Below are 24,355 nucleotides of genomic sequence, written 5' to 3' on the forward strand. Positions count from 1 at the left end.
GTGAACGTCTATGTGGGCTGGAGAGGAATAAACGTGATTTATCCTGGTGAACGTCTATGTGGGCTGGAGAGGAATAAACATGTGATTTATCCTGGTGAACATCTATGTGGGCTGGAGAGGAATATGTACTTTGCTGTGGTTAGGTGGAAAGTTCTGTGTATGTCTCAAGGTTCATTTGGTCTACAGTGCTACTCAAGTCCACTATTTCCTGTTGATTTTCCATGTCGTTTCCCTATTCATTATCAAAGTGGGATATTGCCGTCTCTCACTATCATCGTATTGTTGCCTATTTCTCCCTTCAGTTCTGTGATTGTTTTATATATTAGGGTACTCCAATGCTGGGTGCATATATATTTAAAATTATTATATTTTCCTAGTGGATTGATCCTTTTATCATTATATAATGTCCTTCTTTGTTTCTGTGATAGTTTTGACGTAAAGTCTGTTTCACCCAATATAAAGACTATATTTTTCCATCTCTTTACTTTAGCTTATATAGGTCCTTAAATCTAAAGTGAGTTTCTTCTAGACAGAAGAAGTCTTGCTTTATTTTCTTAATCCTTTTAGGCACTCTATGTCTTTTGACCCAGGGAGTTTAATGCATTTACATTGAAAGTAACTTTTGGTAAGAAAGAACTTACTATTGTTTGTTTGTTTGTTTTTCTATTGTAGTTCTTCTGTCTGTCTTTTCCTTTCTTGCTGGCTTTAAAAAAAAAAAGTTTAAAAATTGACAAATAAAATTGTACATTTTTATTGTGTATAAGATAACGTTTTGAAATATATGCACATATCTTGGAATGACTAAGTCTAGCTAATGAAAATATGCATTACATCACACAGTTATTATTTTGTGGTGAAAATACTTAAAATCTACTTTGTTGACATTTTTCAAGAATATATCGTTAACTGTAGTCATGTTGTGCAATAGATCTCTTGAACTTATTCCTTTTATTTAGCTAAAATTGTGTATCCTTTAACCAACATCTCTCTGACACCTTTGTTTTGTTTTGATGATTTGTTTAGTGTTGTGCTTTGATTCCTTTCTCTTTTTGTAAAACTTCTATAGGTTTTTTTTGTGATTTTCTTGGGATTTATATATATCTTCTGGTTATGACCACCAATTTTAATCTGATAATCGCACATGAAACCTCTGTACTTTGTTTCCTTTCTCACATTTTGTTATTGTTTTCATACTTCACATATATTCATATTGTGTATCTTTTAATATATTTATATTCTAATACTTTTCTCCTTTAACTTTTATATTACTTTTAAAAGTGATTTATCCACCCCCATTATAGTTATGCAGTGATGTCAGTAATGTATATTTGTCTTCATATTTATCTTTACCAACAAGTTTCTTTCTTTTACAAAATTTTTTGTTTTGTAAATTAAAAAAAATTTTTTTTTAGAGACAGGATCTCACTCTGTCACCCAGGCTGCAGTACAGTGGCATGAGCATAGCTCATTGTAGCCTTGAACTCCCAGGCTCAAGTAATCCTCCTGCCTTAGCCTCGTAAGTAACTAGGAATACAGGTATGTGATACCATGCCTGGCTTTTTTCTTTTTTCTTTTTTTTTTAATAAATTTTTGGTAGAGATGGGGGTCTTGCTATGTTGACCGGGTGATCTCAAATTCCTGGCCTCAAGCAATTCTCACACCTCAGCCTCCCAAAGCACTGGGATTGCAGCCATAAGCCACCACACCCAGTGGACTTTCTTATGCTATGGTGAAGTTGATTGACATTTGGTTCCGACTTGAAGAACTCCCTTCAGTGTTTCTGGTAATGCAGGTGCAGCGGTGATGAAGGTTTTCATTTTTGTTTGTCTGGGAAAGTCTTTATCTCTTCTTCATTTTTGCTAAAAACTCACTGATAGTCTTATGAAACTTCCCTTGTGTATGACAAGTTGCTTTTTTCTTACTGCTTTCAAAATTGCCTCTTTAAATTTTGACAGTTTGATTACATTGTCTCTCAGTGTGGATTTTTAATTTTTGGTGCATCTTCTCTGGTATCCTTTGGCTTCCTGGATGTGAATATCCATTTCCTTCTGCAGATTTGGGAAGTGTTCAGCCATTCTTTCTTTGAATAAGTTTTCTGGTCTTTTCTCCTCTCCTTCAGGGACTCCATAATGCAAATATTTGTCTGCTTGATGGTATCCCATAGAGCTTCCTTCACTCATTTCTATTTTTTTTTTCTCCCTTTACTAAATTATTTCCAATGACCTGTCTTTGAATTCACTGACCCTTCAGTTGATCCAGTCTGCTGTTGAACCCTTCTGGCAAATTTTTCCTTTGAAGTATTATGGTTTTCAGCAACATGATTCTTGCTTGGCACTTTAAAAATATATTTTTTTTTTATCTGGCCGGGCGCGGGGGCTCAAGCCTGTAATCCCAGCACTTTGGGAGGCAGAGACGGGCGGATCACGAGGTCAGGAGATCGAGACCATCCTGGCTAACACGGTGAAACCCTGTCTCTACTAAAAATACAAAAAACCAGCCGGGCTTGGTGGCGGGCGCCTGTAGTTGCAGCTACTCAGGAGGCTGAGGCAGGAGAACGGCGTGAACCCGGGAGGTGGAGCTTGCAGTGAGCTGAGATCCGGCCACTGCACTCCAGCCTGGGCAACAGAGCGAGACTCCGTTTCAAAAAAAGAAAAGAAAAAGAAAAAGAAAAAAATATATATAATTTGTTTGTTAAAATTACCACTTTGTTCATGCATTGTTCTCTTCTCCTCAGTGGATATCTTGATGATCGTTATTTTGGTTCTCTATCAGGTAAATCACATTACTCTGTTTCATTACAATTGGTTTCTGGATATTTATCTTACTCCTTTCTTTGGTACTTGTTGTTGTTGTTGTTGTTGTTGTTGTTGTTTAAGACGGAGTCTCACTCTGCCGCCCAGGCTGGAGTGCAGTGGCCGGATCTCAGCTCACGGCAGCCTCCACCTCCCAGGTTCACGCCATTCTCCTGCCTCAGCCTCCTGAGTAGCTGGGACCACAGGCGCCCGCCACTACATCTGGCTAATTTTTTTTGTATTTTTAGTAGATACGGGGATTCACTGTGTTAGCCAGGATGGTCTCGATCTCCTGACCTTGTGATCCTCCTACCTCGGCCTCCCAAAGTGCTGGGATTACAGACGTGAGCCACCACGCCCGGCCGCTTTGGTACAATTTAGCCTGGTTCTTCTTTTTTATTTTTTGACTATGTTGATGTCTGTGCATTAGACAAAGCAGGAACCTCTCATAGTCTTCATGGGCTGCTTTTCATCCACTTTGTGTTAAACTGCGGGGTGGGGAATCTATGGCATCCACCAGCCCACACCACCCTCTTTCTTTTTCTGGCTGCTAGATTGTCCCATCAGAGCTCCAAGACAGGTAAGAGAGACACCAGCCCTCTAAAGAGTCTTCCAGACACACTGGGGCACTGGATACACAAGCCAACTTCCTCCCTTTAGTGGCAGAAGCTGGGAGCTCCAGGGTCTCTTCCTAATTATATGGCACTGTGCTTGGTTAGGGAAGTTGTTGGCAGGATGTTCTGGGTCTCTTATGTGGCCTTTTGGTAAGTCTAGTTTAACATTTGCCTGAGATGTGGGAGCCTTTCAATTAGTTTTGGGATTCCTCACAAGGGAAATTTACCCATGAATTGTTTCTAAATTGATGTATTTGTGGGTGAGGGGAAGATCTGCAACTTCCTACTCTGCCACCTTGTTCTCAATTTTAGTTTTTCTTAAATTTTTTCTCATAGTACTCTTGTTCACTATTTCCACTAAAGACATTTTGTTTTTTCCTTTTAGTCGCTCAACCTCAAAATCTTAAAGACATACCTTTACTTACTATTATCATAAAAATACTATATCCTATTTTTTTAATTTCCATATTATGACTGTATCTCACCCTTTGTCTATGTCCTCACTGTCTCATCCTAAGATTGTTTTAAGGGCTGCCTCATTTCACTCCTGGTCTAACCACTACCTGCTCCTCCCTTATTGCCCCCTTACTAATCATCGATTCAAGACAGACTCTCATCCTCTCGTTACTGCCTCACGAAGAGTTTTTATTTAATCAGTCTACCTATCTATACACCCGTCTATCATACTATCATGAATACCCAGTGACTCATCACCCAACCTGAAAATTAAGACTTTAGTAGCCACTGAAATCTAACCATAGGCTGCCCCATTTCCATCCCCTTAGTCTCGCCCCTTGAATTTTCTCGCATCCTGATCCTCATTTTCGTTTGTTTTTAGTGCACTTTAACGGCATTTAGGTATATTCTAGGAAAGCACATTTTGAGTTGCTTCAGTTGTTCACAACCATATAAAAAGCATTACTAATCTTTTGGGATTTACACTTTTCAAACTTAATACTGTGTTGCTAAGATTTAACCAAATTGTAGCATGGCTCTGTGGGTCATTCAGAAAAAGGGATTTCTCTACTGGCTGGAGTGATTGACCCCAGGTACCAAAGACAATGTGTTTCTGCTACACAGTGAGAGGCAGAAACTCATGATGACAATTGTGTCTGGGGTGCTTCTTAGTCTTTCCATACCCAATAGCAAAGGTGAATATAAACTGCACCAACCAAAAACATTGGGCCTCAGATCTCCAGAAACGAACATTTGGCTTAGCTGACCAGATGAGGGCCAAGTGCCAGCTTTTTGGTACCTGCGTGCAGAGACCTGAGCATCAAATGTGCGGTCATCCCTCCTTGGGGGGTCTAGGTTTTGGTAACATCACATTTACCCTTTTATTTCCCTAGTTCTGCCTGAGGTGTCGTCTTCATGCAGTTAGTAATCTGTGGGTGGCATCAGCATCTGACTTTTCACCATTTAGTCTCTTTCAGGAGATACCTATATAGCCAATACTCTGTGTCAAATCTTCTTAGTATAAATATACCAAGTGTGGTTTCTGTTTCCTGCATGGATCTTAACTTACCTTAACAGACATACCAGCTCTATAATACATGAATGAACACTGTGTAGTTTGATTATGTTTATTCATTATCAGATTATATTTCAGAAACTAATATTTTTATACATTTTCCTGCTTTCCACCATTGATTTCCACCAATATTTTATATGACCAAAATACTAAAATAGTAAGTGATATGTTAACACAGCTGCTGCCACCAGAGTACAAGTATAGTAGGGGTGGCTAGGCATATAAAAGTCCAGTAAAGATTGCATTATAGAATAGTAATTTGTAGCCTTCAAAGCATGAGCCATTTTGATATACACACGTTGTGTCAGAGAGTCCGGCAGATACTATTTTTCCTAATGTGTAGAGGTGGAAGCTGAGACTCAGACTTTTTCAACTTTACTCTGCTAGTAAATTTCTGCTAGCTGGGACATGAACCTGATATTCCTAGACTGTCACTCTGTCCAAAAAAAAAAAAAAAACCGGAGTTTGTACAGAGTGATAATTTCAATAAAATATCACATCTGTTACAAGATTTCTGGTAGAGGAATTTCTGGTTTGAAAGAACAAAAGGAGCTTTCTTGAAGGGCAATGACATTGGAGCTGGATTTCTTTTTTTCTTTTTTTTTTTTTTTTTTGGAGACAGAGTCTGGCTCTGTGGCCCAGGCTGGAGTGCAGTGGCGCGATCTTGGCTCACTGCAAGCTCCGCCTCCCAGGTTCACACCATTCTCCTGCCTCAGCCTCCCAAGTAGCTGGGACTACAGGCGTCCACCACTACGTCCGGCTAATTTTTTGTATTTTTTTAGTAGAGACGGGGTTTCACCGTGTTAGCCAGGATGGTCTCAATCTCCTGACCTCGTGATCCGCCCGTCTCAGCCTCCCAAAGTGCTGGGATTACAGGCTTGAGGCACCGCGCCCGGCCTAGGGCTGGATTTCTAAGTGTTTCCCACTTGGTCATTCCAGTATCCACTGTATAATCTCACAGTGGCTATGAGGAGATTCTCTTGCTGAAGAGTTTCCGCAGGGCCGCCTTCATGTCCCGATTTCTCAGACTATAGATGAACGGATTTAATGCTGGGGTCACCGCCACATACATCACAGTGATCACTGCATCTTTTGGGCTGTAACTGGTCAGAGGGCGCAAATACATGCCCATCGTTGTACCATAATATAAAAAAACAACCGTGAGGTGGGAGCCACAGGTGGAGGCGGCTTTAAATAGACTCTTGGTGGAGGGAACTTGGAAGACTGTGGAAAAGACCTGAACATAGGAGACAATGATGCATAGCAATGGCACAGAGAAAACGCCGACCCCTAGGTACATCATCTTCACATTAAAGCCGATGTCAGAACAGGACAACTTCAGCAAAGACATAACGTCACAGTAGAAGTTGGCCACTTCCTGGTTGCCACAGAAGGACAGACTAGCTGTGAGGAGAGTGTGGGGGAGGGCACTGGCGTTTCCAATCGCCCAAGACCCAAAAACTAGCAGGACACAAGACCGTGGACTCATAATTGTTGTGTAGTGAAGTGGGCGGCTGATGGCCACAGCTCGATCATATGCCATTGCAGCCAAGGTATAGCTGTCTGCATTCGCCAAGGCTATCATGAAATACATCTGCGTCAGGCATCCCCCAAAGGAGATGGACTTGCTGCCCAAGAGATGGTTGACCAGTATCTTAGGGATGCTTACAGATGAGGAGAATATGTCAACCAAGGAGAGGTTGACGAGGAAAAAATACATGGGGTTGTGAAGGCGCATGTCAGCCTGAATGGCCAAGATGATGAGCAGGTTTCCAGTCAGTGAGATGGGGTAAATGCACAAAAAGATCACAAAGAAGACATTATTCTGTTCATGCTGACCGGTAACTCCCAGGAAAATAAAATCCAGATGAGAAGATTGATTTTCTTTTTTCATGGCTTCTTCAGCATGAAAAGGGAGAGGAGCCCAGAATTATGAGTGCAGTTAGTGTGTGTTATGGTCCTCCTTATCTATCATTTGAAATTTTTAAAATTTTAATGTACAAATTCACCCGCTGTCAAACTTACCTACCACTGTTGATTAGCTATGGCTATACCTGGTTTTTACATTCATAAATAGAGCCAGCACTTTTGGGTAAAATCTCAATGGTCAATGGGACTAATTATCATTCACCTCCTGGACACTGATGTCTAAGAAGTCAGCAATCTGTGAAGTAAAGATGGTTATCTTTCCAAATTTAGCACCACGACCTTAATATCTATAATCATATAACAACCTAATTTCATGTTTCATGTCTTAGATTTTTTTGGACTGTGCAGAGAAATAACAAATATGTGAAAATACAGTTATTCATCCACGTATTTAACATATAAGACATAGCATCTGTTCTCAAGGACCTTGTAATTTGCCAGACTCACACAATAATTTTATTACGCATGGTAAGGAAAGGGTAGCCTCTTGGAGTCTTTGTAAAACAAATAAAAAAAAAAATACTCCAGTGCAAAGGATGTGTCATACAAGGAGTGCAGTGAACGATTTAAAGTTGTTCCTCCAACCAGTCTCAGGGTGAGCCCGGAGCCCAGGAAGTAAGAGGTGTCTACACTGCCATCAGATTCTAAAGCAGAAAAACAACTGGCATTAGGTCCTAGAAAAACAAGCTCAGTGAACTTACCCCACAGGTGTTCGATTCTCAAAGCAGATCTTCCCTATCTTTTTGACAGATTTTCTCTCTTTTCAAAACCCTTAACTATACCTGATCACAGTGCTTTTTCCATTGGCCTTTGTCTTGGTTCATTTTGTGTTGCTCTAACAGAATACTTGAGACTGGGTAATAGATAAGAAAAGAGGTTTAATTATCTCATGGATCTGTAGGCTGGGACGTTCAAAAGCGTGGCCCCGGCTTCTGGCAAGGGCTTTCGTGCTGCATCCATCATAACCTATGGGAGGTCAAAAGGGAAGTGGATACGGGAAGAGAGAAAACCCGAGAAGGGTTTATCACAACCCACTCTTGCGGGAACATTCCCTTGAAGACTAATCCAGTCTTGAGAGAATGAGAACTCACTTACTACCATGAGAACAGCACCAGACCACTCATGAGGGATCCACCCCCATGACTCAAACACTTACCACTGGGCTCCACCTCCCAACACCTCCCACACTGGGGATCACATTTCAACATGAGTTTTGGTGAGGACAAACTCAGTCCATAGCAGTCTTCTCTTCCTCCTCTTCCTTATCTCTTTTTGTAATAATCCAAGTCCACAGTGGATTCAACTATTCTTTAGTAAACTGTCGTGTCTGTATCTGTGGTCTCAATCTCTTTTTCCCCTATTTCCATATTCATTCATCCTGCTGACATGTCTGACCAAACCCCACACTCTGCACTTTCAACCTAAGTAGTTTGCAAGATGTTTTTGAAGAGGAAAATCAGAACTTGTTTATGTTTATGTCTTCCAAATTGATTTTTGTACAATATTTATTTTGTGTACCAATTAATTTGCACTCAATTGTTGAGCTGAACCCAGGTTTATTTCATGGTTCCCTGCATGTGGGATTCTCACAGAAATACTCATCCAGTTTATCTGCTACCTGTACATCTGACCTTATGGAATCTTCACTTGAAAAAATTCTTATATCACTCAACTGTTCTCTTACCCTCACTAGTTTAGCTTAGACCATCATCATTTTCAACTTCAATATTGTAGTAGTCCCTTAACTGCTTCACTACAGTTCCTTCGTCTTTGATCCATCTTGCATTTTGAGATCATACTAATTGTTGCAGAGACTACAAGCTGCTCACCTAAATCTGTGTTGCTGTCTTCTTCTTGGACACTCAATTAGACTGCATTTCTCTGCCTCCCTTGCAAGGAGGTGTGGTAAGGTAACTGTGTTCTACTCATTGGTTACAGGTCTCGGCTCCTCTGTACCCTTTCTCTCCTTGTGCCAACTGAATGCAAATGGTGAAGAGGCTGAATGTGATGATGGAGTTGTGTGGTGAAATGAGCCTGTGTCCCCGGTTCTCTCCATCCAGGAGAGCCACTCTCAATCAAGAAGACCCACTATGACTGTTAGACAAAAATACATTCTTATTTGTTTAAACAATTACTCTTATTTGTTTTAAACACTCCATTCCTTCTTTTCTTTTTTTTTTTTTTTTTTTAAATTTATTTATTATTATTATACTGTAAGTTGTAGGGTACATATGCATAACGTGCAGGTTTGTTACATATGTATACTTGTGCCTTGTTGGTGTGCTGCACCCATCAACTCGTCATTTACATCAGGTATAACTCCCAATGCAATCCTTCTTTTCTTTTCTTTTCTTTCTTTTCGTCTCGCTCTGTCACCAGGGTGCACTGGCGTGATCTCAGCTCACGGCAACCTCCACCTCCCGGGTTCAAGCAGTTCTCCTGCCTTAGCCTCCCGAGTAGCTGTGACTACAGGTCCCTGCCACCACGCCTGGCTAATTGTTGTATTTTTAGTAGAGATGGGGTTTCACCATATTGGCCAGGTTGGTCTCGGACTCCTGTCCTTGTGATCCACCTGCCTCAGTCTCCCAAAGTTTTGAGATTACAGGCATGAGCTGCTGCGCCCCGCCTAAACATTTTCTGATGTATTTGTTACTGTAGTCCAACACATCCTAAGGAACTCAATAATTTTTTTCTTGAAAGACTTAAGCTCAATAGTTAATCTGATCTATAGTTAATTCAATCATCAGTTCCTTGTGTCTCATATAGTATACATGTGAATTACATGCTAAGCCCTGGGCATGCAGGTCTAATTATCTTATCCCCAAACATGATGTACTCTTTCATCTTTGCACCAAAGTCAGTTGGCTTTCTGTCTTGAAGTGCCCTTTCTCATCGTCACATAGAATCGTAATACCTTAGGTTTCAAAGGACTCAGTAATTTTGGAGGGCTCAGAGACATTAGCTCATATGATACAGAGGTATAAGATTTCAGACAGAGGAGAACTCTGGGCAACATGGCATAGCAAACTCATGTTGACAGGTCCTGTTTCTATTAAAACATAAACGTTCTAGATAAATTATAAAATTAAAAAAAAATGTAGCTAAGCCTAAGAGAAAACTCAGAGTAGGGGTTTTAGGCTATAACTGATGCTGTAGTGGTCCTTTGGGGTTTTGAACCAGGAATTTGGCTCTCAGGGATGGAATCTGTGCTTTTATTTCCTTTTTGGTACAGGAGATGCCGTCACAGGTCTGCAGAAGCAGGAAGCTTAACTTGAGTCTGCTTAAAATACTTAAAATACTGTCCTATATTTGAAAGGATCATTGTAAGAAAATTTTGCCCCATGAGAATTGGAAAGGAAATAGAGAACGTTCACAGAAAATGTGGCTGTCTACAAATAAAATCAAAGAGAATCAATAGATACACTAAGAGATTTCAGAAAGCTTGTTAAATATAAATCATTTAAAATAATCAAGGCGGTTTCTGTATTTGGGTAAAAATAACTTAGAAAATACAATTTGAAAAAAATCCCTATTCAGAAAGCAACAGAAATTTTAGGGAATCTAGAATAATTCTAACAAAAGAAGCCCAAGACTGTTAATCAAATATTACAAACCTTTACTTAAGGAGAAAAAAAGAATATCTAAAAACGTGGAGATGAAAGCACTAGTGAGGGAAAAACTCAATGTGGTAAAAATGTCAATTCTTCCCCAGTTAATCTATAAATTTGGTGCAATCTAATCAACATACCACAGGTTTATTTTAAAGATGGAACTTACCAAACTATCCTAAAATTGATGTAAACAAATAAAGAGCCAAGAAGTCTAAGTCCATTTGAGGAAAAGCATGAGGAGAAAACAATTTACTTTTTCAGGTATTAAAATGAATTACTATGTTCTCGGAAATAAGTTCTAGTATTTGATAGTACAGTAGGGAAATTAGAGTTAACAATAATGTATTATTTCAAAAGAGCTAGAAGAGAAGAATATGATGTTCCCAACACAAATGCCAAATGTTCTAGACGATGGATATCTCAGTTTCCCCAGTAAGAGCATTACACGTGGTATACAGGTATCAATATCACAGGTACCCCCCAAATATGTATGACTATTATATATCAATTAAATGGGAACGAGTTAAAAATGAAAAAAATAAAGTATACATATTCCTTAAAAATGAATTACTGTGGTAGTTCAAGCATTTGAGTAGTTCTGGTGTAGGGACTGAAAATGAAATCTATGTAACAGACTGGAGAGCTCAGAACAGACCATGCATTGCACCAAGCGATTTATTAGACACTGGTGTATGACATGAGTTGGTTTATAATACTGTAGGTAGAGAAAGGATGGACTGGCTTTTTTAGCTAAGAGTGCTGGAACAACGGGATACCCATTTATTTAAAAAATGCAGAAAAATAATTCCCAAGGGATTAATTGTAAGAGCAAAGCTTCCAAATTTTAGAAGAAAAAAGAGAAAATATATTTGTGATAGAATTTATTTCTTAGGCCACATAAAACATGAAAGAGAATATTGTAAAATTTGACTACATTGAAAATGGAAAACATTTGGTAAAAAGCATACCATAAGGAGGGGGGAAGATGAACCATGAACTGAAAAGTATTTGCTGAACACATAATGAAAATGGAATTCACATTCAGAATATGTAAGAGTCCTATACACCAATAAGAATAATTTTTAAAATTTTTGTAGAGACAGGATCATGCTGTGTTCCCCAAGCTGATCTTGACCTCCTGGCCTCAAGTGACCCTCCCACCCCAGCCTCTCAACGAGTTAGGACTACAGGTATGAGCCACCACGCCGGACCTCATTTTATAAAAAATAATGTGATTGAAGAAAGTAAGTTACTGGAAGATATATACTATATCACATAGTATGTGTACATTTTAATGGATAAAATAATGCATGTGTATGTAGTCAAAGTATAAATCCTGACTGGGAGTGTACTACCAACTCTAGAATTGCAGTTGTGTCTGAAGGTAAATGGGAAAAAATTAGATTTGGGATGGAAACAAAAGGAATCTCAAAAGTATCTGTAGTATTTATTTATTTAAAACACTTGGAGTAATTAAGACCACATTCTTATATTTGTTAAATCTAGATAATAAATTGTTGTTATATTATTCTCTTTGTTTATCTGATGTTTTAATCATAGTATTATAATCAATTTAATAATTTAAGGTAAAGATTTCACATATTGGATAATAATTGGATCCATAGTGTGTCCATGGCACTGGGAAAAGGTTGAGAATAAATGGGGAGAAAAAAATGTATTTACATGCTCAGCCAGGCTTATTAGTAGAGATATTTGCTTACTGACCCCAAAATTAAGTTTAGAAAATGCAAGTGATGGTGTCTGTCTCTTTAAAACAATTCTTTGTTTCCTCATCACCTAATGGATGAGGTCTCAGTTTCTTATGGTGCCTTACAGTCCTGGAAGAGGGCTCTTGATTCAGACCCCAGACGAGGATTCTTAGATCTCGCACAGGACAGAATTCCAGGTGAATCGGAGAGTGCAGTCAGAAGCGGTAGTCTCTAGTAAGCTGCTCTGTTACAGGGTAGGGCGTCCTCAGAAACTAAGCAGAGGAATGCATAGGCTTTGTGATAAGTCGTTTTTATATAGGGGTCTTGTTTATGTCAAGACTAAACTAAGCTGTAACAATGTGCGGGTTGGCTGATGGTACGACAAAAGTTATTATTTTATTGATTTAAAGAGAACTATCTTTGATATTCTGCTGTGTGAGTACATCAAAGCATAATTTTTTTTTACCACTCACATTTATTAAAATGAAAACTTCCTCATATATTGAGCAAAAGTGTGGGTGTATTCTCATACACTGTGATGACAGTATAATTAGAGATTTAGAGGACATTCTTTTTGGTATCCATTTTCAAAACTGTACATGTTCTACAACCCAAAAAGTCTTCTTTTAAATGTGTATTGTACAGAACACTAAAAACTGTTCTGAGATATATATAGAGTGATATAGTTTGGCTTACAATTTTCTTGAAAGCATGTCTTGTTATAGGTATTGGGACAGCTGGACTTTTTGCTGTTGTAGGAGTGTGTCCTTGCAGGTATCCTTAGGCTGTTTACTTACCTATAAATGTCTTACGACCATGGGTGGTGACTGGCAAGGAATGTGCCTTGTTAGTTTCAAGATGGAGCTATACTTAAAATGGCGTTACTTTGTGTCTCCCAGGCTCCTGCTTCCCTAGCATTATCATTGAGAAAAACTCAGGGACAAAGTGTTCAGTAATGATGGTAATTTTAGATAGAAATATGTTATTTTTTATATATATATATTCAGTAACGAGGGTAATTTTAGATAGAAATATGTTATATCTATTTAAATATATATTTAAATTTATATATGCATATCTATTTAAATATATATTTAAATTTATATATGCATATCTATTTAAATATATTTAAATTTATATGTACAAATATATATTTAATATATTTAAATTTTTATATATAAATACATATATTTAAATTTATATATTATATAAATTTAATATACAAATATATATTTATATATTATATAATTATATATTATATATAATATATATTATATAAATATATATTATATATAATATATAATTATATAATGTATAAATTATATAATATATAATATAAATATATATTATATATATAAATATAAGTATATTATATATAAATATATATAAATTTATATTATATATTTATATTATATAATTTATATTATACATTTAAATATATAAATTTAAATATATAAATATATATTTATATATATTTAAATATGTATATATATTTGTTTTGAGACTGAGTCTCACTCTGTTGCCCAGGCTGGAGTACAGTGGCACGATCTCAGCTCACTGCAACCTCCCCCGCCCGGGTTCAAGCAATTCTCCTGCCTCAGCCTCTCAAGTAGCTGAGACTACAGGTGCACACCACCACGCCCAGCTAATTTTTTCTATTTTTAATAGAGACAGGGTTTCACCATGTTGGCCAGGATGGTCTTGATCTCTTGACCTCGTGATCTGCCCACCACAGCCTCCCAAAGTGCTGGGATTACAGGCGTAAGCCACCACACCTGGCCAGAAATGCATTACACATCTTTATCAGGAGCCAAGGATACAGGGAAGGGAGCAGAAAGAATTCAGTCAGGAAAAGAAATTTGGGGTTAAATTATGAAGGGTTTTGACCAACACAAGGAATTTGTACTTTTGTCATTAGGTCCCTTTAGGTTTAATGTAAACATGGGTATTGGGCCCATACATTAGATGCCTGATCAATAGGGCAACATTTTGGAGTGACAGTCTGGGGCAAGGACAACCAGAAGCCAATAAAATAAAAAAATAATTAAAGAATGTAAGAGAAATAGCACCAGAAAAGGAGACGAGGTTGATATAATTAATCACGGTGGGCTCTAAAGCAACCCAGCACCGGAGGAAAATTTACTGAGCACATGGGCTCGATGACAGACATCTGCAGGGCTGGATGTTAATGACAGAGCAGGAGCATCTCAGACAAACCCCACCACTTTAAGTTTCAGCTCCCTTTCTAGCCTCATGCATTTCAAAGAAATCACTTCTCTTCTAACAACAAGCAGCCAAAAAGAGCAGACAGTGAAACACAGATGAGACAGCTTGGGCACAGAGGGAGGTGGGGGGAAAGTCTCTTGGGTAACTGTCAAACTTCACCCTCATACAATGGGCCCCAGTAAAATAGTGGGCCTTAATAAGCACATTCCTTTCCCTTCAGGTGCACTAAAACAGGGAAGCTAAAGCAGACTCAGGGAGGGGTATGCCTGCAGCTGCAGGAAGATGTATGGGAACAGATACACAGCTCTCACTCCCACATAAGCACAACAAAGAGACATAGAAGCAGTCCAAGCCTCTGATAAACTCTCCTGCCCTGAATCCTTAAAATTTTTTAAAAGCTTGGCCAGAAGCCCCTCTCTGGTTTATTTTCAAAATAAACCTGTCTGACTGTCGAGCCGCTTTTCATGTTTCTTTCCTCTTTCTTTAATTCTTACAGTTAGAATGTCATCATCATAATAGAAAGATGATTTTTTTCCTGCAACCCTGGAGAAAGAGGTAAAAGACTCTTAAAGACCTGGGGGAGAAGCCAGGAGGTGCATCAACATGAATGCTATAGCAGAACGAGAGCCTTGAGAGTCCTGGAATGAAATCAGAATCCCAAGCAGTGCTGGGCCACTAAACTCCCCCTTCCTGGAGAGTATTTCTGCTCTGAGATATCCATCACGAGAGTGTGACACTGCTGAGGACAGTTTTGCTTGGACAGAAGAGGCCTAGTGCTTCCCTTTGTCATCAGGTATAGCAGACAAGGCCAAAGAGTTGGCCTGTGAATGCTTTGAGACTCACTCACAGTTCAGCTTATCCGTGGTTTGATAACAAAGTAATGTAATTTTCTGTAGTTTGCATGCTGCTTTGAAGGTGGGAGTGGAAGGTGTCTTGACAGCTCCTCTCTAGGACATACATGTGCTATTGCATGTGTACACTGACATGCATACATGTCTACGAATATACAATAAAACTTCAGGAGGTGAAGAGAGTTCAGGACAGAGATAACTAAATCAGAAGCACTCCTTCCCTATCCTGTTTTCGTGGACAAGAGCCCAAGGAAAAGCATTATCAAAAGGAAAGGGTCCTCTGGCTTTTCCTGTCCCTCTCTCTCTGCCTTTTTCCCATTTGGTCCTGAAAACTTGGGTATTGGCCTTGGGCCAACGTTTGAGTCTTAGTTTTGCCACTACTTCTCTGCATGACTTTAGGCAATTCGATTCACCATTTTTTAAACTGGTAAAATGATGTAATAATTCTACTTACCTAGTGGGGGTTTTGTGAGGGTTGATGGAGATGATGCATGTGGGATAGTTGTTGATACTTTATCTCTTGATGTTGCTGTCATGAAGACTTTCCAACATCCACAGCCCCTACCTGTTCAAAAGTGTCCTGGGCCTGGCCTTCCTCTTCCACGCATAGGGAGTTTACAGCCAACTGGTCTGGCACTCCTTTTTGGGGGCAGGTATGCTGGAGAGCAGGTGTGTGGTCTTCTGTTGCTGAAGCAGAGGAGACAGGACCGGAATGGTTTAGAAAGAGTAACCCCAAGTTTCCTAATGGTGGAAAAGAAGGAGTAGAAGGTGGGCGTCCTGGAAGGTTGATGATGAGGAATCTAGTTTCCCTCTCAAGGAATCAGGGCAGGTCATAACACAGAGAAAATTGGAAATTATCCACCAGGTTATATAGGCTCCTGAAACATGACTCCCTCGGGTCTTCATTCAGGCCAAAGCCAGAATAATTGTTGAGACTCATTACACACTCCTACAACTTTTCCCTGAGGGGACACAGTGGCTGTTAAGAGTGATAGTTCCTAGAGTTCTTTTCCAGAGGAAAGGATGGGCAAGAGGATATCCTGGAGAGTGTGTCTCCAGGGTCCAAACTGTGGGTCAAGCTATTCCATCCTGCTTATTGGAATGCGGACCCCTCTTCTCTGCTGTCCAGCACAAACTTGGAACCATGCCTTGGGAGCTACAAGGAATAGGGTACAATTGAGTGGTTGGTCTTTCTTCTAGCTCATGCTTAATCCTTTCTGGTGTTTAGCATGCAAAGAATAATTTATTTTCTCTTTTCTCTAGGATTTGACTTGAGAAGGGTTAGAGTAAGAGTTATACTTTTAAAATCAAGCATATTAAAGGTAGGCATTTTAATTTTTTAGAGTTTCAGAGATGAAACTAGTCCACTTCACGTACCCTATCACTTTTATAATAGCTTTGATCAATGGTCATGATACTATGACTTAACACCTCCACTGGCAGGGAAGTCACTATGTTTTTGTGTAGGGCAATGGTGAACACTGTGAGCCCTGGCTAGTTTTCAATCCTGGCTCTGCACATATCGGCTGAAACTGACCATGGACAGTTATTAACTTATATATTCATCTGTAAAATGAAATAATAATGATATCCTCATAAAGTTATTATGAGCACCAAATTAATTAATACCTGAAAAGATTTTAAAGCTGAGCCTGGCCCATAGTTAGCACTTAGTAAACATTGGCTATTATTTACTAACACCTGAACTAGTTACATAATTGTTGGACAACTCTCTAAAATCTTCTAGGAGATTCTGCAAATGCTGGATGTTGAAACACCTTTTGTTGAATTGCGTTTTCTTCTAGATATGTTTCAGGTCACACCATCCCATTTGCTCTATTTTTACTTGCACTGTGTTCCGCTCATGCTCCAGTTTCTAAGACATAGGTTCCCAAAACACAGATAAGATGACATCCCACAATAAATGTTTTCTTCCTGATAACATTTCGCTACTGAGGTCCTTCTCAAAGTATCTTACTACCTCCAGGTTTTGTTGACTGGGTACTCAATAGGCACAAGGAATTGCACACAGGCATAGAAAAGAGCTATAAAGAAAATAATGCCTTAACTTTCAAACATTTGCACATATTTTCTGTGGGCTGTGATGGCAGATTTCATTAACTTATGAAGGAAATCACTATATTCCACTTATCCCCCAAAGAGAAAAACCTGCAGATAAGAGAGAGAGAGTACATTTGTTTGTTGGCAAATTCCAGGGTTGGTTAAATCCCTTCTTTTTTACAGACATTTTGTATAAAGCGAATGATCAATGAAATATATATGCAGAATAAAAAACAGCAATCAACATTTTAGATACTTGGCACAAAGTTTTTTCCTCGAACACAATTTAAGAATGAAATAAGTTTTTTAAAAATTATTTTTCTTGTTCTTAAGACATTAAAACTGAGAGACTGTATTAAAAAAAAAAAAGAAAAAAACTCAATGAAAATAAAGTTGACCAGAGAACAGCAAACAGAAACAAATAAGGGACAGGAAAAGATTTTAATTGGCATTTTAGCCAAATTGTTATTTCAGAAAATAAATTAATAACATGTAGAACTGACTTCAGAAGTCTTTCCTTAAAGAAGAGTACAAAGATAAAGAGTTTAAAACAATAAGGAAAAAAAATGAAAAACAGTGGAGAAAATGTGGATCTCTCACTTAGGAGTAATAGTTTCATAGAAAGAAAGCAGAACAAATAGAACAAAAGCAACAATTAAAGTTACAGGCCGGGCACGGTGGCTCACACCTGTAATCCTGGCACTTTGGGAGGCCAAGGCTGGCAGATCACCTGAGGTCAGGAGTTCGAGACCAGCCTCGCCAACATGGTGAAACCCTGTCTCTACTAAAAATACGAAAATTAGCCAGGTGTGGTGGCACACGCCTGTAATCCCAGCTACTCGGGAAGCTGAGGCAGGAGAATCGCTTGAACCTGGGAGGCAGAGGTTTCAGTGAGCCAAGATCACACCACTGCACTCCAGCCTGGGCAACAAGAATAAAACTCTTTCTCAAAAAAAAATAAAATAAAATTTTTTTCACTTTCTTAAGATGTTAAAACTGAGAGACAGTATAAAAAAGAAACAAACCTTAATGAAAATAAAGTCATTGAAAATATGATGTCATAGAGTGAGCGGTAAACTCATATTTTAGTTTAAAGAAGTTCATCGGAGTCAGACATTGCTTTTATCTTTAAGCAGAAACAGAAAATGGGTGAAATTCCAAGGCTCTAGCAACTAAAAAATCAAAAAGCAGGTACTACAAATATAGTTCCAGAAATCAGAGGTGCAAACTTGAAATCATTTAGTCAATTAGCTAATTAATTGAGGCCATCAGGTTAACATGTGTGAAAGACACATGAGATTAAAATCATATTCCATAAGATATAATCTTTGAAAATTCAAGTGTCTTGAAAAAAAGCTTCTATTCAAGGATATATTTATTTTGAACTAAAAACTGAATAGGATGCTTACAGTTGAAAAATTTTATATGAGCCTTTATACTAGAAAAAGAGAGTGAGATAATTTTGTGCTTTTTTTCAGTTTAAGGTCTTGTCAGAGTAGTATCTCTGAACCAGATTTTCAGTTCAGGTTGCTGTCAACCCTCTGCAGCTACAAAGAATTGGCTATCCTTATTTTTATTTTCCATTGTCATTTTTGTTCACAGGGAAAGCATACTGGCCCTCCAGAGAAATGGTAATATATACACACACACATACACATACATCTCTGAAATAGAACCAATTTTATTTACATAATATATAAAATTATATATACTTATATAAAATACATAGTATAATATATAGAGAAAAGGAACCAATTATACATCTGTTTATTCATTTATTGTAAGGAATTAGCATGCTGTTCATCGCTGAAGAGTCTGAGTCAGGTAAGAAAGTAAAGACCTAAGCTTCTGGTAAGAGAATATGATGAAATCTTGATCCTTGTACTGTTTGGAAAGAAAGATGACATACGTGTAAATGTCTCTCCAAGCCGAAGTCAGGATCACCGTGGGGTATCACCAGACGAAGGGTACAGAAAATAGGTTGATATGGGAGTGAAGCCACAGAAGGATCCCTGCAGGCTCGTGTGGCCAGGGCCGGCTTCACAAACAAGGGGTCCCGGAGTGATTCAGAGCCAGCCCCAGAGGACCACCTGGTGAAAGAAGAGTTTCCCTTCACACAGAGACAATCTCAGGATGAGTCTTTTAGGATGGCTGTGTATTTCACACTGTCATCCCAGCTGGGAGTCTCAGAAAGTTAGGCACTCTAAAAAAAAAAAAAAAAGGCAGTGGGGGGCAGGGAGGGGTTGTCCTTTGACTGAGAAATACGTTTCTAGGAGACTAGTCCTTGACATTAAAGGGTTACAGGTTTGGTGGGAATGATCTCTTGCTTGGCATCAAGGCAAGCCTACCGTTGACCCATTCCTCTGTGTTGCAGAGAGTACACGGTCCTAGACTTCTTGGAATATATGGTCAGTGGCTAGCACTCACCCAGCCACACACTCACGAATCCAGGGAAACTAGCTTTTTGTTTCTTTACTTCCCTGTGCCCCGGTTTTCTAGTTGTAGAATGAAAAGGTTGAATTACACATCTTCCAGTGTTCATGTCTTCATTGACTTGAGCATCCAATATTTCTTGAATATCTCTTTTGTGCCATGAGTTATTGTAGGTACTGAGGAATCACACACAGAACAAAACATACAGGGATCCAGACTTATTGAAGCTTTCATCTGGTGATAGATGTAATCAAATAAATATCGGAAATTCTAGTGGTGTTAAAATACAGGGATATTAGAATATCAGAATACCCAGGAAGGTGCAGAAAGCCCTCTTTGGGGTGTTCATGTTGTGACCTAAGGGATGAATATAAGGTAAAGGAAGAGATAGCGGGTGGATGGTGGCAGAGGAGAGAATATTTCAGGCAGAAGAAAGAGTATGCGAGAACCTCCAGACATGAAGTCTAGGGGTGGGGTTGAGGGGAGCCTGTGTTTTCAAGGCACTGATGGAAGGAAGTCAGGAGACACACGAGAAGATCTCTGGGACTATGAGTGGGAGAGACCCCAGTCAGAATGAACAATAGCTGGCTAGGAGGAAGCTATTGGGGTGCAAATGTAAGCTCTTGATTGCCATTCTTCTTTCCTAAGCGCACCATACTGAAGCATAGCATTTGGAGTCAAAAGAATCACGATCAGATCCAGATTCTGCTACTTATCAGGGTGTGACTTCGGGGCAACTCACTCAGTCTCATTTATTTATTTTTGATACATTATAATTGCATACATTTATGGGAAGTATGTGATATTTTGATACATGCATACTATCTATAATGATCAAATCAGGGTATTTGGGATATCCATCATCTCAAACATTTATCATATTTTTATGTTGAGAGCATTCCAGATCTTCTACGTATTTTGAAATATAGAAAAAGTTATTAACTATAGCCACCCTGCTAAGCTATCAAACACCACAATTTATTCTTTCTAACTATATTTTTGTACCCATTACCAAACTCTCTTCATTCGCTCCTTCTCTCTACCTTTTCTAGCCTCTGTTAATCATCATTCTACTCTTTACCTTCCTGAGATCAATTTTTTTAGCTCCTACGCACGAGTGAGAACATGCAATATTTGTCATTTTGAACTTGGCTTATTTCACTTAATATGATGTCCCTCAGGTTCACCCATGTTGCTGCCAATGACCGAATTTCATTCTTTTTATGGCTGAATAATAGTCCATTGTGTATTTATACCACATTTTCTTTATCCAGTTATCCAGTGATGGACACTTCAGGTGATTCCCTATCTTGGCTATTGTGAATAATGCTACAATAAGCATAGCAGAGCAGATAGATCTTCCATGTACTTCTATATAGTCCTTTCTTTTGGACGTGTATTCAGCAGTGAGATTGCCGGATCATATGGTAGATTTATTTTTAGTTTTTTGTCACTTAGCCTCTTTGAGCCTCAGTTTCCTTATATAGCACAGGCTGATAGCAACATCTACCTTCAGTGACTCTTGAAGGGATTTAGGAAGTACTCAGCAGCCTCAGCAGGGAGGCTTTGGCAGGAACATGATGTGCTCAGTTTTACTTTACCAGGAATGCTCCTTTACTTGAGGTGGGTGAGGTTCTTGCTCTGAGTCTGTACTCTGAGGTCTGACAGAGCCAGTCATCCTGTCCAGTGCCTGAGTCCTTAGTCCTGTGGAGGGAACATGGCCCTTAGAGGTCACTGGCATCCTGGTGTTTCTGTCTACTCCCTGAGACCCAAGCCCTCCTATCCTGGCTGTTTATACTGTTGTTCATCCCCCCTCCCTGCACCTGTCTTCTCCTGTCTGGTGCCGGCTGCATGTAGAGCACAGCCCATTCTGTGTAGCTCCTCTCCTCCTGGACCACCTCTGGATGGACTCACCCCAGACCCTGAGCTTCCTTGGAATCCCCACCACTGACAGGAGTCCGTCACTTTCAGGACAACTTGCTTGTAACTCCTCAAAGTTTTCCCTTACTTCTAACTCCTCTTCTTTTCCCTTTTGCTAAAAGAATGAGCATTGGAATTACAGGTGCTGTGGAAGGCAATCTAGTTCATTTTTCTTGTTTTTGGTTTTGTTTTGAGATGGAGTCTCGCTCTTGTCACCCAGGCTGGAGTGCAGTGGTGTGATCTCAGCTCACTGCAACCTCCGCCTCCCATGTTCAAGGGATTCTCCTGCCTCAGCCTCTTGAGTAGCTGGGATTACAGGCGCCTGCCACCACGCTTGGCTAATTTTTGTATTTTTTAGTAGAGATGGGGTTTCACCATGTTGGCCAGGCTGGTCTCCAACTCCTGACCTCAGGTGATCCACCACCTCCCAAAGTGCTGGAAGAGGCTGTTTTGCCTGTTTAGGGCTTAAAGTGATGGAGAATCCCGACAGTAGAACAACCCACCCCACTTTGGATTGGGTTCCCATTTTACCTTGTGATGCTCTAGCCTGGGTACTTCTTAGTACTAACTAGTTGGGGCTCACTGGTCATTCAGGAGCATATTGTTTAATTTCCATATATTTATATATTTTCCAAAATTTCTCTCATTATTGATTTCTAGTTTTATTCCATTGTGGTCAGAGAAGATACTTGATATTATTTCAATTTTTTGAATGTGTTAAGACTTGTTTTGTGGCCTAACATATGGTTTATCCTTGAGAATGATCCATGTGCTAAGGAGAGGAATGTGAATTCAGCAGCCATTGGAGCAAACGTTCTATAAATATTGATTAGATCCATTTTGGTCTATAATGCAGATTAAGTCCGATGTTTCTTTGTTGACTTTCTGTCTGGAAGATCTGTCTAATGCTAGTGGGCTGTTGAAGTCTCCAGTATTATCGTATTGGGGTTTATCTCTCTCTTTAACTCTAAAAATGTTGCTTTATATGTCTGGGTGCTCTGATGTTGGGTGCATACATATTTATAATTGTTATATCCTTTTGCTGAATTGATCCCTTTATCATTATATAGTGACCTTGTCTCTTTTTATAGTTTTTGTCTTGAAATTTATTTTGTCTAATATAAATATACCCAGTCCTGCTCTTTTCCCATCCCTTTGAGTCTCTGTGTACCTTTATAGATGAAGCGTGTTTCTTGTAGGCAACAGATCCCTGAGTCCTGCTTTTTTAATTCATTAAGCTACTCTGTTTTTGACTGGATAGTTTAGTCCATTTATATTCAATGTTGTTATTGATGAGTAAGGACTTACTGCTGCCATTTTATTATTTGTTTTATAGTTGTTGTGTGGTCTTTTCTTCTTATTTTCCTTCCTTTCTATCTTTTCCTTCTTTTTTTTTTCTTTTTTTTTTTTGAGATGGTGTCTCTGTTGTCAGGCTAGAGTGCAGTAGTGCGATCTTGGCTCACTGCAATCTCCATTTCCCAGGTTCAAGTGATTCTCCTGCCTCAGTCTCCCAAGTAGCTGCGATTACCGTTGCCTGCCACCATGCCTGGCTAATTTTTGTGTTTTTAGTAGAGACGGAGTTTCACCATGTTGGCCAGGATGGTCTTGATCTCCTGACCTCGTGATCTGCCCACCTCGGCCTCCGAAAGGGCTGGGATTACAGGCATGAGCCACTGTGCCTAGCCCTCCTTCCTTTTTTTTATAATTTCAGTGAAGGTGATTTCCTTTGGTATTATGTTTTAATTTCTTGCTTTTTATTTTTTGTGTATCCATTGTATGTTTTTGGATTTGAGGTTATCATGAGGCTTGCAAATAATGTGTTATAACCTATTATTTTAAACTGATGACAACTTAACATGATTGCATAAACAAACAAGCAAAAAGAAAATGAAGAAAAACTTTACACTTTAACTTCGTCCCTCCACCTCACTTTCTAATTTTTTGATGTTTCTATTTCTATCTTATTGTACTATCTGTGTCTTATAAAGTTGTTTTAGTAATTATTTTTGATTGGTTCATCTTTAAGTCTTTCTAATTAAGATTAGAATAGTTTATACACCACAATTAATATTCTATGTACTTACCATTAGCACTGAGTTTTGTGCCTTCAGCCAGTTTCTTATTGCTCATTAATATCTTTGTCTTTCAGATTGGAGACCACCCTTTAGGATTTCTTGCAGAACAGGTCTAGTGTTAATGAAATCCCTCAGTCAGCTGTTGTTGCTCTAGGAAGATTTTTACTTCTCCTTAGTATTCGAAGGATATTTTCACCAGATGTACTCTTCTAGGTAAACTCTGTTTTTTCCTTCAGCACTTTAAATATGTCATGCTACTCTCTCCTACCCTTTTCTCCACTGAAAAGTCTGCAGTCAGATATACTGGAGCTTCATTGTGTGTTATTTTTTTTCTTTTCTCTTGCTCCTTTTGGGATTCTTTCTTTGATCTTTGGGAGTTTGATTATTAAATGACGTGAGGTAGTCTTCTTTGGGTTAAGTCTGCTTGCTGTTCTATAACCTTCTTGTACTTGGATATTGATATCTTTCTCTAGGTTTAGGATATTCTCTGCTATTATCCCTTTGAATAAACTTTGTATCCTTATCTCTTTACCTCCTCTTTAAGGCCAATCGCTCTTAGATTTGCCTTTTTGAGACTATTTTCTAGATCCTGTAGGTATGCTT

General features: G+C 38.9%; 1 protein-coding gene across 1 annotated transcript; it reads right to left on the reverse strand.

Annotated features, from left to right (window-relative positions):
* Window positions 1-5,901: 5,901 nt before the first annotated feature.
* Window positions 5,902-6,833, reverse strand: LOC112609937 (olfactory receptor 1A2). Its single transcript, XM_025363148.1, has one exon. The coding sequence runs from the start codon at window positions 6,829-6,831 to the stop codon at window positions 5,902-5,904; it is 930 nt and encodes a 309-aa protein (XP_025218933.1). The 5' UTR covers window positions 6,832-6,833.
* Window positions 6,834-24,355: the final 17,522 nt, after the last annotated feature.

This window comes from Theropithecus gelada, chromosome 16 (genome assembly GCF_003255815.1).
Source record: "Theropithecus gelada isolate Dixy chromosome 16, Tgel_1.0, whole genome shotgun sequence".
NCBI lineage: Eukaryota > Metazoa > Chordata > Mammalia > Primates > Cercopithecidae > Theropithecus > Theropithecus gelada.